Source organism: Asparagus officinalis, chromosome 3, assembly GCF_001876935.1.
Source record: "Asparagus officinalis chromosome 3, Aspof.V1, whole genome shotgun sequence".
Taxonomy (NCBI): Eukaryota; Viridiplantae; Streptophyta; class Magnoliopsida; order Asparagales; family Asparagaceae; genus Asparagus; species Asparagus officinalis.
In genome coordinates, this window is record NC_033796.1 from 85802079 (window position 1) to 85816233 (window position 14155).

Genomic DNA, 14155 nt, shown 5'->3' on the forward strand with positions numbered 1-14155 from the left:
CCGGTCTTCTTTTTTTGGTATTGTGCTTACCAGTGACACATTTGAGTTGATGGTGCTAATAAGGGGATTAAAAGATAAATTTTCATGTAAGATTTAATGAAGGGGTTTGTGCAATGACTCCTAAAGTTCAGGAGGTTTGGTCTAATAAACATAGTTGATTACTATAGCTCCCCAAAAGTTAATAGGAGTTTTCTATAATTAACCCAATATATAACTACAAATTTACATGTCTCCTTCATAATTTCGCATTCAACTTCACAATAACAAGCATAATGATGTTACTAAACATCCATCACAACAATCAAAGAAGCCATCAAGGCTCAATAAACACCACAAAAGCAAATACGATTACTTCAAGTCTTAAGTATAGCAAACAGAGAAAATACTCTCAAGTCTTTAATATAGTTTATTGAAATAGTGTCTACTATCTTGAAACAATTTATAATTAGTTAGCATACATTATATTGAAATAGTGTACACTGATATAGCGTAGAGTTGCACGTGTTTGTGTTATTTCATAATATTATGTAATGTTACGGTTAATATGTTACCTAACGCAAGAAACTATGAGTTATATAGCACGATTATTTCAACACTGGGTAGAATGCCGCAAACTAATTTACAATCATTTAATACACGAGTGTGAAACATTCTGGATATGGTTGAAGGAGGAAAAATTTTGCATGAATCCATCATCATATTATTCAATAGAAATTGACAACTCACTTCAGAGATAAATTTCTCACGTCCAACATCATGCCTTGTAAGTTTAGATTCACGCATGAGCTTCTTCTCAACAACAACCTGCAACATTTAATACAAACTGCAATTACTATGTGTTTCGAGGTCATGGTTTTTGATCGAACCTGAAATAACAAAGTTTGGCAAATATATGTGAAGTTCATAGCAAAGGAAAATTTTCCTTCTCCAGAAGTACTGAGCAAATTTCTAAAAATTAAACAAGCAGAAAATTGAACTGTCAAATCCTAAAGAAATGTCATGACATGACAAGAATGACGCTGATGCCAACAAAATAATCCAAGAAGAAGTGATGGACTCTGCAGCTATCCTCAGTTATATGAGCCAGAATTATTCCAGTGAAAATGTCAAAAGTGTAGAAGCAAAAGTATCAACTTCCTAACAAATGAATGACATGGTTTTGGCATAAATCACCAATTAGAGGTGAATGACGAAGGTATCAACTTCCTAACAAATGAATGACATGGTTTTGGCATAAATCACCAATTAGAGGTGAATGACGAAGGGATATCAAAGGAAATCAGAAACCTGGGTCGCAATGCCTGCATGGTCCATTCCCGGCACCCACAATGTATTGTCACCTGACATTCTGCGCCATCTGATTATTGTGTCCTGCATTATTATAGAACACCACAACAAATTAAAAAAAAACTGAAATAATAGGTTGGTCTACTAGACGAGGATAGTTAACTTAGTCACCTGTATGGCAGCAGTAAGACCATGGCCTATATGAAGAGCCCCAGTTACATTTGGAGGAGGCAAGACCTGCAGAGGGTATTATACAAAAGATTAAGTCATCAGGTATTTGTATACTTAAGAAAGAGTTACAGTTTCACTGAAGGAAATTAGCAAATTGAACCTTAGAAGTTTTAAGTGAATCAAGGATATAAATTCAATTAATATATCATGCTTTTCTGAGTACTAGGTAAAATGCACGTGCAATGCACGTTGTCAAATATTATAATTGTTGACTTTTAGTTTATGTATTTACTATAACATAGTTGCAAAAAAGTTTATGATTATCATAATATATTAAAAAGTTTCAGATATTTCAATATATAAAATCTAATCTTGTTGGTTTCAACACTTTACCTTCCACATAATTAGTGAGGTTTAAAGTCTTAAAATATTAATGATCTAAGAGCAATTTAATGATTTGGAATTATATTAATGATTAATGATGTAAGCACCAATATCTAAAAAACTATTATTATTAATGAAAAAATAATCTCGAATTCATCAAACATAAAATTGTAGGTTTTATCTAGTTATAGAGTATTTTGTTTAATTATAAAGAAATCACTCGCACCTATTGTCTACTTCCATTTTCTATTATCTAGTGACCGAGGATTATAGATATTCAAAAACTTTTTTCTAGAATTTTTAAAGTTAGAATGTGCAAATTCAATCAAGAAAGAAAATATAAATTATGTGAAATATAAATTATGTGACCAATTCTAAAATCTAATATAATAATCTTCCTACATTTTCTCAACAAATTAATTAATTTGTCAACAAATTAATTAATTTGTCAAAACGATTATTCTCTAATTTTAGAAAACTATAAAATATAATTTGAGAATGATTTAAACATATTTTGTACACATATGGATTGTATTTTAACAAAATAATTTAGATCTATCCAATATTAAATAATATCCAAAAAAATTAGGTTAAAGAGTTAAGAGAATCTAATAAAAATCATATCCAAACTATATGCTTCATAAAGGTGAGACATATAAAATGAACAACTTAATTTATTTTGTTAAATAATATATTACAAATCATAAAAGATAAGGAGAACCATAAGGATCACATAGTCATCCCAAATAAAGATTAAATTTCTATCTGCGAATTTTGTAGCAAAAAATTTTCAGAGATACTGATAGACTTGCTATAAAATCCAATTTTATAATATTGATGTCACATGTGTCTTAAATTGTGCTTTGTTTAAGGGTTAATTTTAGAAAACTTCCCAACTATGGGGGAAATGTTAAAAAATCACCTCCCCCAACCTCTCAACTACTTAAAATGAGTAGATCTTTGTTCGTCAAATTTGGGGTATTGTAGTTAATCTATCTCAACTTCAAATTTTTGTTTTGATTTAACCCTATGAACTTTTCTCAATTAACCCCTCAAAACTAATATCGTTGAGTCTAATTCATTAAGTGATAAGTACTTGACTTGGAAAGACCAAAATATCCCTCAGCCATAAAAAGAATTAGCTTGATTTTTTTTCTAGATAAAAGAAAAAGTGAAGATTTAGAGGTAAAAAGAACTGTAAATTGGTCGTAATCCTTTTATTATCAGTTGAGAGTTTCTTTTTAACTAAAATGGTTTTCTTCAATAGGTCATTTTAACAAAATCACATATTAAAGTCTTTTACATTAAGAGGGTTTGTTAAGAGATGTGTAAAAGACCAGGAGAGTTTTTATAAGACGCACTAAGTCGAAGGGTGTTTTCTAAAATCGCACTAAAGTTGAGAGAGAGGTTATCTATAACACTTCTATAGTTAGGGAGCTCTGTCAAATTAAATTAGCTGAGTGGTTTTTTTGAGACATTCCTCATAGTTGAGAGTTTTAGAGTTTTCAAGAAATTAACTATTCCTTTAAATTTAGCTTATTTACATATTTGTCCCTCAAATGTTTTATAATTCAATATTAGTCCCTAAATTATAAGCAATTTTAAAATTTTAAGGGAATAATGTAGAATTATTGGAGATTTAAAATCAAGGATATGATATCTAATTACCTTTAAATATTGCTCTTATAGGCAATATATCAGCTGATATATCGCTATATCAACTGATATAAAAGGTTAAATACTTTATCTTGATAATATTTATGGTTTTATATTGTTTTCTTTTATTTGGTGATTTTTTCTCATATATCGATCATTATCGAAAATATTGGCTGGTATAACAAAATCAAGTCATTTTTAATTTAATTGTGGGGTTGGTATTGGGTCATGTTTAGAAACCAAAACTAAAAGCACAAGTCACAAAAGTCACAATTCATATTCCAAATCTCTTCACTCTCGGCTCTCCCAAATTTTAAGTAAATATCTTGACAAAAAATCTTATGTTAAAATTCATTAATATTTGAGATTATAGATTACAATGTTATATTATGTATGAGCATTATCTCATATCAAGGTTTTAAATATCGGATGTCGGGTTCATGTCGCTCGGCCAAAATTCATGTCGGATAGCGGAAATCGGGGATATATCGGGGGACATGAAAAAAATATCGGATTGCCATATCGGATAGGTTGATATAATATCATAAATAGAATCTTCACATACTTGATAATTATATTGTCTAAACATATGAAAAAGTACATATGAGAAGGTCTTCATTTTCACAAGCAACCACCAAGTTTTTGTTTTTGCAAAGAAAACCAAATAGACACTAGAACAGCTTAACTGCATATGTTTAGACAATTCTTATTAAAGTATAATAATTATCCAGAATATAAAAATTACTAATACAATTCTTTATACACAACTTTATTTATTAATGTAAAGATTTATTAATTGTTCAATTTAAGAATTTATGTTATTATAAAAGTCACTTCATAATTTTACACTCAAAGAAAAAGATTACAAAAAAAAATGTTCACATACAAAGCGCGTGCATTATACTAGTAGGAACAAAAAGAAAATTCTACTAAAATTGAAAATTAAACTCGTAATTGCTATTCTAAACTACTTAACTGCATCGACTAACAATTGCAGGATTTTTATTATATATCTGTCATTTCTCCAAACAAGAAACTAGTAAAACCGAAGTATATGTGCACCTAATACAAATAAATTCATGTGTTCTTATAGCCTTCCATTATAAAGAAAACACATGCAATAACAAGTAATTAAAACCTACAACAAGCACCCATATGGGTAGTGGATGGAAAACAATGTGAAACTTTACATAAATAGAAGGTGAAAGTTATTGCAAATCATATGATTTCAACATGTCAATGTGAAACCGATATTTCTGAATTTTGGCCGATATTTGATGGCCGAAATGTCGCCCGATATATCCGCTATTTTCCGACATGTCCCCGACATGACATCAAAAACACCATACGCATTAAATTCAACAATTTCGTGGCGGCTAGGCTCCGAATCCGCAATATCGGCCGTCATGTCCGACATGGCGGCCGATATTTAAAACACTGTCTCATATAACACAGATATTTACATAACCCTGGTTATTGCAATCCAATGTCCGTGGATTTTATTTGTCTAGCATTTATATGATGCCCAACACTTTGTAGTAATTTGAAAGCCTCTTCTAAAAGTTTCCAAGCAAAGTATATAAATAATAATTCAAAATCTTAAGATTATTCAACATATGATGCTTTAATTTTCCCACATCTCCTCTAGTATATAAATATAAGGTAACCCTCTGGCCTCATATTATATGATGAATATTATTTATCAAATGGATCACATAATATTGCTTGTGGCTAACAAAGGCTTTAAATCTTTATTGGCTTAATTAAATTAAATACCTTACAGTTTATAAAAATTTTAATTACATACCTCTACTTGTATCTTGCTGCACTTAAATATCCTAATGTTTTTTAAAATTGCATGTATGTACATTCTATACGCAAGAATAATATTTTTAATTTTCGTATATGAATATAATTGTATAATTTTAGGATAATTCCATATTTTTTACTTTTTCTATTAATAATTTATTAACATGCAATTGTCTATTAATATATTATTAGACATTACTAATAATTAACATGAAAGTTTTACAATAACATCGAAAGTTTTAGGGACCAAGTTAGACAAACTTGAAGTGGCATATAATATGATTAATTAACAATAACAATTCATTTAGTTTAGTTAGGATTAAAATATAATATTTAAAAAATAAGGGTAATATAGTCCATAGAAAGTTTTTCTACAACTTCATCTTTTAAAGGGAGTATGATTCTAAGCGAAGTATATAATTTCATTTATAATTCAAAATCTTAAGACTTATTCAAAATATGATGCTTAAATTTTTCCACATCTTCTGTACTATATAAATATAAGCTAAGCCTCTGACCTCATATTATACGATAAATATTATTTTCAAAGGAATTACATACTATTGCTTATGGTTAACAAAGGCTTCAAATCTTTATAGGCTTAATTAAACTTAAATACATTATAGCTTACGAAAGTTACACTCATATACCTCCACTTATATCTTAATGCACTTAAATATCCTCATGTTTTCTAAAATTGCATGTTTGTACTTATGTACGCAAAAATACTCTTTATAATTTTCCTATGTGAGTGTCATGGTATAATTTTAGGACAATTCTATATTTTCTGCTCCTTCCAAAATAATTTATTAACTTGCAATTGTCTATTAATATAGTATTATGCATTATTAATAACTAATATGAGAGTTTTACAATAACATTGAAAGTTTTAGGGCCAAGTTAGACAAAATTGAAGTGGCATGATATGATTAATTAATAATGATAATTAATTTAGTTAATTTATGATTAGAATATAATATAAAAAAAAGAATAGGAATCTTGAGATTATTCAAAATATGAAGCTTAAATTTTTCACATCTTCTGTACTATATAAATATATAAGGAATCTTGAGATTATTCAAAATATGAAGCTTAAATTTTTCACATCTTCTGTACTATATAAATATATAAGCTAAGCCTCTGACCTGATATTATACGATGAATATTATTTATCAAAGGGATCACATAATATTGCTTGTGGTTAACAAAGGCTTTAAATCTTTATAGGCTTAATTAAACTTAAATACCTTACAGCTTACGAAAGTTACAGTTATGTACCTCTACTTGTATCTTAATGCACTTATTTATCATAACGTTTTATAAAATTGCATGTTTGTACCTATATACGCAAGAATACTCTTTATAATATTCATATGTGAGTGTCATGGTATAATTTTAGGACAATTCTATATTTTCTACTCATTCCAAAATAATTTATTAACTTACAATTATTTATTAATATAGTATTATGCATTATTCATAATTAGTATGAGAGTTTTACAATAACATTGAAAGTTTTAGGACCAAGTTAGACAAAATTGAAGTGACATGTAATATGATTAATTAATAATAATAATTAATTTAGTTAATATATGATTAGAATATAATATAAAAAAGAATAGGGGCAGTATAGTTCATGAAAAGTTTTTCCACGACTCCCTCTTTTAAAGGGAGTATGATATGATATGAATAACTATAAACTATAGAACAAAGTTTAAGAATCATTTCTGCTTTCATTAATATATTGATGGCTGCAGAGTACTCTCAGGTTTATTCCATACACAATGATGAAACATTTACTACAAAAAACATACATGTCTTTTCAACTATAGCACCAAAACATCTTGTTCATCAAAGTAATAACAATATAATTAAAAAATGCGGAGCTAAAGCATTATTTTCCATTGAAAGAAAATCGGCAGCAAGGTTCTTGTGTACAAAAGGAAAATACTCTAGATAAAGCATAATAATTTGAGCACGAAATACAATAAAGGACCTACTATTGTAAAAGGAGGTCTTGAGCAGCTAGAATCTGCCATGAAAAATCCTGATCTCTCCCACCACGAGTACCATCTAGATGGACAAAGAGAAAACAAATTTAGTTAGAATCATGTATCTGTTTTCTGCTTATTGAAATACTTCAATCAACAATAGCATTACGATTTTTCCACTGCACTAGGGCTATATTGCTTTGCCATCTGATGGGAGAGTTGTTTCTTCTCTCCAGCAGGAGTCACAGGATCAATAAAGTCCTCAGGATTCTCATCATCAGCTTCCCGTTTCCGAAGCTTCTTTTCACTTTTCTTCGATCCCTCAGTTGCTTTCTGTGCCTATCAGATAACATAGAGATTATTTAAAAAAAAAACATTTGATCATAACTGTGCATAAATAACCATTTCTCCAGAAAAAATACCAATGCACAGCTACGCTACTTCAAATTAGAAAGAAAAAATTACTAGCAAAACCTAAATTTTACCTGAAGTTTGGCAGCTTCTGCTTTTTGTGCAGCCTTCAGTTTTTTTTCCTCTTTGAGTTTAGCCTGCCAAGGAAACAGATATAAATCATGCAATTGAAGAAATTCGTGCCAAAAATACTAGTGAAGTACGGGAAAGAAGGGGATGTTTAAGTGTACAAGATAGCTACTTTAACATCTGCAGCAAACTGGGTTACCAAAAATTAGAGGTGTTTTTTACAATGTAGTGTAACATTCAACGACTGACAGCACAGCTAAATCACAACAGTTCATACATAATTCCACATTTTTGTGATTGTCGTTGAGTTCCTTAATTGTACTTGTTCTTCTATATCACCTCAGAAACATCACACAGCCCGGATCTTTGAACTTACGCCTCGTTTGGTACGCGGGAATGGACATAAGTGAGAATGGAATGGAAGAAGGAATGGAATGGATTGTATGTGGGAATGGAATGGTCATTCTCATTCTCATGTTTGGGTACTTTTGTAGAATTAGGCTAGAATGAAAATCTCGTTCCCATTCCCATGTTTGGTATCACTTGTCCACAAGTGAGAATGGAATCGCATTTTCTAATAATGTCCTTACAACAACATATATTTTTAATAAGATAAAAATAAACATTAATGATAATAACTAAACAATTTTATTTATGCATATGTTATACTAATTTCTGTGCATGTTATACTATTGCGCATGTTATCTCTCAAGTGTATGTTCTATTTATATTTTTTAAACAATACTCACTATTTCTTAGTCTTAAAAAATTAAAGAAAAATAAATAAAAGATTATCGCATCTTTCATAGGTCCAAAAAAAATATAAAGAATGATATCCACAGTTGATGCATATTGCATATGAAAAGGATGTCAGAATTACTAATGTGGAAATCAGTTGATTAATAGGGGTATAATTAAAAAATAAATAACTGATTTGATTCTCTCTTGAATGGGAATGACCATTCCCTATCTTCTCACTTGGAATGCCCATTCCCACAAAAAGTGAGAATGGTCATTCCCTGGGAATGGTCATTCCAACATCTAAAAAGTTGGTTTGTTTGGTATGAAGGAATGGGAAGTGAGAATGTCATTCCATTCCACCCCATTCCCGCCTACCAAACGAGGCCTTAGAAGTTTCAAAACAGGTAAAAGAAGCACGAACAGTACAGAAAAAAACTACAAGAAACAATCTTTAAAGTAATTCCTACTGGGGAAAACTGTTAGGAATAATTTCTGTCTACTTCTGTCATATAATAGTTCATTTAAGACTCCTGAAAAAATTATATAACTCCTAGATTGTCCCAAAAATGTGATTTTTACTGATAAGAGGACACTGCATGCAATGAAGTATTCCATGTCATATCATATATGTGTAAAAAAGCAAAACCCAGATCTTAATGTGTAATATAAACACCAAAAATTTAACAAAATTATACCTTCTGTTCCTTCTTGAGTTTCCTCTCCAAATCCTCTTCCTCAAGCTGCACCAAACTCAAACATCAGTGAAATAAAAAAAATTCTTGAAATCGAGAACAAAATCTTTTACTTAAAAAAATAGTAAACGAAATTAAAACAATCAAGGATTACTACCGGAGCCATCTTTGAACTGGTTCCAGCAACGGAGTTCTCAATCGAAGACGAGAGTTGGAGACGAGTGAGGGCCGAGCGGAGGGGCGGATCTCAAAGACAAGAGTCGGAGACGAGTGGTTGAGCGGCTGAGCGGAGGGGGTAGATCTTGAAGACGATCGTTGGAGACGAGCGGCTGAGTGGAGGGGCGAATCTCGAAGACGATAGGAGAGAGCCCTAGCCCTGAAATCCCCCTATGGGTTAACATTTGTAAATAAAAATTTAGATGAGTAGTGTTTGCAAAAAGTTTAATTAATAGGACTAAAATGTAAAAAGTTATCGAATAGCTAGTAATCAACCGAATCGAACATATCTTTGGTTAAATTCTATTCGTTTATAAGCCGAATAGTAAAAATTATTTGTTTAATAATAAATGAACTACCGAATCGAACTTGATTGAATATTTGCGCGAATAATTACCGAACTGTTTATTAATTATTCGGTTCACTTCCACCCCTAGTCTAGGGTTTATTAATTAACGGTCAGGTTTGAACCGACCAACTTCGACGGTTCGGTTTCGGTTTTAGAGTACCCCTAAGTTGCAAGGTAGGGGTGGGGGTAGTTTACAAATTATTTTCCTTACTTTTAATTGTTTATTATTTTAATTAATTTGCATCATCTTTTATTGATGATCTTTACATTTACATTTTTTCACTAATTTCTTTGTATACATTTTTTTGGTAGGGGTGGACCTGGCTGGTTCAGGCCCATGACCCAGCCCGTCGGGTTCAAGGTCGGGCTAGACCTAATCCAAGCCCGATCGGACTAGAGTGTGCCGGGCTTATTTCTCTGATCTTGGGTCTAGGACTAGACCTAGTCCGGTCCACGACCCGTCTAGATGTAGGTCGGGTTTGACCCAGCCCTCGACCAACGGGTTGTGGGCCAACCCGTAGGTTTTTCATCCAATTTTCTTCTATTTTTATACATTTTTTATTATATTAAACTTGTATTTACACTTATAAAATTATTTCTAATTTTTTTTGGTAATTGGAACTTATATTAAATTATTTTTAATATGTATTAAACTTTTAATCCTTTCAAGCAGACGACAGTGAGTTTAAAGATTGCTGTTTTATTTCCCACGAACCAAAGATCTATAGCATTTTCGCTTTGTTGGCAACTAACTACAGACCCAATGAGCTAAAGGAACAAGTAATCTAACTAAAAAATTATATCATGGGCGGGATCGTGCCGAGCCGGTTCGGGTCGAGCATGGGCCGAGCCAGCGTGGCCCTGGCCTACTTCTGTGATCCTAGGTCTGGGGTTGAACCCGGGCCGCCCTGTGATCCGGATATGTCATGGACCGGGGTAGGGCCCGACCCACTATAGGGCGGGCCGGGTCATGACCCATAGGGGGTTAGGCTGGGCCAGCCCACGACTCGACCCGACCTACGTCTGACCTACTTTTGAGTCAAAAATAGACCTTTTTAAGTAAAAAAAAGTGTGCAATTATGTTATCTTACATACGCACCCTCTTAATGTTGAAAGGATGTTTTGAGGCATAGAAAAGAAGTGATATGTTACGGTTATCTCTTAATTTTGTTTTGGTGATACTAGGCCAATAAGGGTTTCGACCCTTAATTTGATTAAGATTTGATTGATTCTTAAGTTGATTCAGACAACATGAGGGAGCGTAATTGACTCATGTTTAATATGTGAAATTAACGTATGATAATAATTGAGGAAATATTCCAATGCTTAACCAAAGATAATGTGCTCCTTTAAAAAACAATAATGGTCTGTTTGAAAAATGAAATTTTATTTTGAATTTTGGATTTGGCTCAATTCCGTATAGACCTAAATAATACATTTGAGCAAGATTTCTAAATGACACCTTAGCACATGTCATTTCCAAATCTAGTTTCTCTTTTTTCCGATCGCAATCGTTGTTCTCTCTCGACTTTGTCTTTGAATTTGTCTCTTCACTTCGACTCCCCTCCCCCATCCCCCACCCCCACAAACCCTAACCGTAGATCCAACTACTCTCCCTCCCCCATTCTCAGTTGAAGAGATCATCACGCTGCTGCTAGGGTTACACGAGGTTCAAATTCGAGTTCGGTTCATATGGTGCTATTCGTGTTCGTATTCGAATTTGACTCGAGTAGTAATACAAATTCGAATTTGCTTCGTTTATTTATATCGACGTTCGAAAAAAGAAGCTAATTATTGTAAGGCATAGGTAACTTTTACCGGTGGGCGTCCTCGCGGAGAGGGACGAGGGCATCGTCGTGGGGAGGAGGGCGTCAGAGAGGGAGGAGCGCAGGTCGTCGGAGAGGGAAGAGGGCGTCGTCGTGGGGAGGGAGGGCAGCGTAGGAGGGCGTTGTGGAGGGAGGAGGGCGTCGGAGTGAGAGAAGCGCAGGTCCTCGGAGAGGGAAGAGAGAGTCGTCGCTCAGGGAAGGAGGAGGGCGTCTTCGCGGGGAGGGGGGGCGTCGTCGCGGGGAGGGGGGGCGTCGTCGGGGAGGAAACCCTAGCTGAGAGAGAAATAGGTACTTGGTTGGAAGCGGAAAGTGGAAACTCAGTGATGTGAAAACCCTCTTAACATGTCTATTTATATATGGGGGTTGAAGTTGGAGTAAAAATTTTGATGGGTAATATTTGCAAGAAGTTTAATTAATAGGATTAACATATAAAAAGTTATCGAATAGTTAATAATCAACCTAATCGAATGTACCATTAGTTAAATTCTATTTGTTTATAAGCCGAATACTGAAAAATATTCATTTAATATTAAATAAACTGTCGGATCGAGTATAACCGAATATCTAGACGAATATTAACCGAATTGTTTATTAAATATTTGGTTCGCTTCCACCCCTAGCTAAAATTGAACCTGATGATAAGTTTAAGCTTGTTGCACTTTTTTCAAATAAACTTAGATCATAAAGAGTCTCAATCCTCTTTTCGTTCTTCCTCTTGTTTAACTTCCTAGGATCGGCAAGCTTTGCATAATCTAAGATCTAAAATAACCTTACACTATAGAATTTGAGTTCCCAAAACATAGCTAAATCCAATCCAACTTCTTATCATCAGGAAGATACTTTAGGCTTCGTTTGGATAACATTGTATTTTCCTTGTTGTGTTTTTGTAAAAAAACAACATAACGTTGTGTGTTTACCTTAAAATATTTTCAAAACACCATGTTAAGTATTTTTTGTCAACACTAGTTTGACCCATTATATTTTCCTTGTTGTGTTTTTGTAAAAAAACAACATAACGTTGTGTGTTTACCTTAAAATATTTTCAAAACACCATGTTAAGTATTTTTTGTCAACACTAGTTTGACCCATTATAACATTAGTATTAAACATATTATTAATATATTATATATTAATTATAATAAACTATATTGTAAATAAAATGTTATAATATTTAGTTTACATTATTATAGTATTATAAGTATTAAATGTAATGCAATATAATATTGTATAATGTATTATAATATTATATTGTACTTTAACGAGTTATATTATATTATTATTATATTATAACTATTACATATTATTTTCAAATAATTATATATCTAATTATTTTGGTATATCAATTTGTTATTGTTGTATATTATATTAATATTTTTATAATAATATTATTTTATTATTAATATAATATTATACTATTATTCATATAATATAATATTATTAGGGGGAGGGACAACGAGCGTCAAAGCGCTAGCGAGTAACATCACAACCAACCCCAAGGGAACATGGCGCGTTGTATAAGGAAATACAGATAATATGTATAATAGATCTAAAATCATTGATCCTACTAAAGAGGGTTTTAGTGTTTAGAAATTTACAACACGAGCATAGGTACGTCGAGCGAAATAATCCAAACAAGGAAACCCTCATGTATATACCTTGTATCTCAAATTGTAAATCTCTAAACACCAAACCCGAGGTTCTAGTACAGAAAACAATATTGATCCTACTAAAGAGGGTTTTAGTGTTTAGAAATTTACAACACGAGCATAGGTACGTCGAGCGAAATAATCCAAACAAGGAAACCCTCATGTATATACCTTGTATCTCAAATTGTAAATCTCTAAACAACAAACCCGAGGTTCTTTCTATAAATCACAGTCCAACACGAGGACTTCTATAAATCACAGTCCAACACGAGGACTTTCATAACTCACAGTCCAATCTCAAGGACTTCTATAAATCATAGTCCAACACGAGGACTTTCATAACTCACAGTCCAATCTCAAGGACTTCTATAAATCACAGTCCAACACGAGGACTTCTATAAATCACAGTCCAACACGAGGACTTTCATAACTCATGAACTGAATATAACCGTTATCCAAAACATCAATCTCAAGGACTTCTATAAATCATAGTCCAACACGAGGACTTTCATAACTCACAGTCCAAATCTCAAGGACTTCTATAAATCATAGTCCAACACGAGGACTTAGAAACTGTAAAAAATATCAATGTGGTATATAGTGAAAACTACTTATGTCAATTCATAATCATATCAGTGTATATATCCACAATTGATGCCCTCAGGTCATCTATTGTGCCTGGGTACATAGCAAGACTAAATACCAATGTCAGTTAGTCTAGTTAAACTCCCAAACCTGAACAGAACACTCAAAAATACACAGAACAGGGAAAATGTCACAGACAGTGCGTCGGTCGACCGAGTCGGTCGACCGATCTCTGATACGAGTCTGGCGGTCGACCGAAATAATGTCACGGTCGACCGAAATAATCGGCGGTCGACCGAAATGACGAAGCGGTCGACCGAAA

The 14155-nt window shown here is 32.5% G+C and overlaps 1 protein-coding gene across 1 annotated transcript; it reads right to left on the minus strand.

Annotated features, from left to right (window-relative positions):
• LOC109835387 (valine--tRNA ligase, mitochondrial 1-like) lies at window positions 565-9581 on the minus strand. Its single transcript, XM_020403362.1, has 8 exons — window positions 9369-9581; window positions 9215-9259; window positions 7784-7846; window positions 7468-7637; window positions 7308-7380; window positions 1459-1524; window positions 1288-1371; window positions 565-804 (listed from the first exon to the last, which is right to left on the minus strand). The coding sequence occupies exons 1-8, from the start codon at window positions 9375-9377 to the stop codon at window positions 565-567; spliced, it is 750 nt and encodes a 249-aa protein (XP_020258951.1). The 5' UTR covers window positions 9378-9581.

Coding starts and splice junctions, on each gene's coding strand:
- LOC109835387 (XM_020403362.1), bottom strand. Junction 7,638..7,783: donor CAGAAGCTGCCAAACTTCAG/GTAAAATTTAGG, acceptor GTTATCTGATAG/GCACAGAAAGCAACTGAGGG. Junction 1,525..7,307: donor CAAGACCTCCTTTTACAATA/GTAGGTCCTTTA, acceptor TACCCTCTGCAG/GTCTTGCCTCCTCCAAATGT.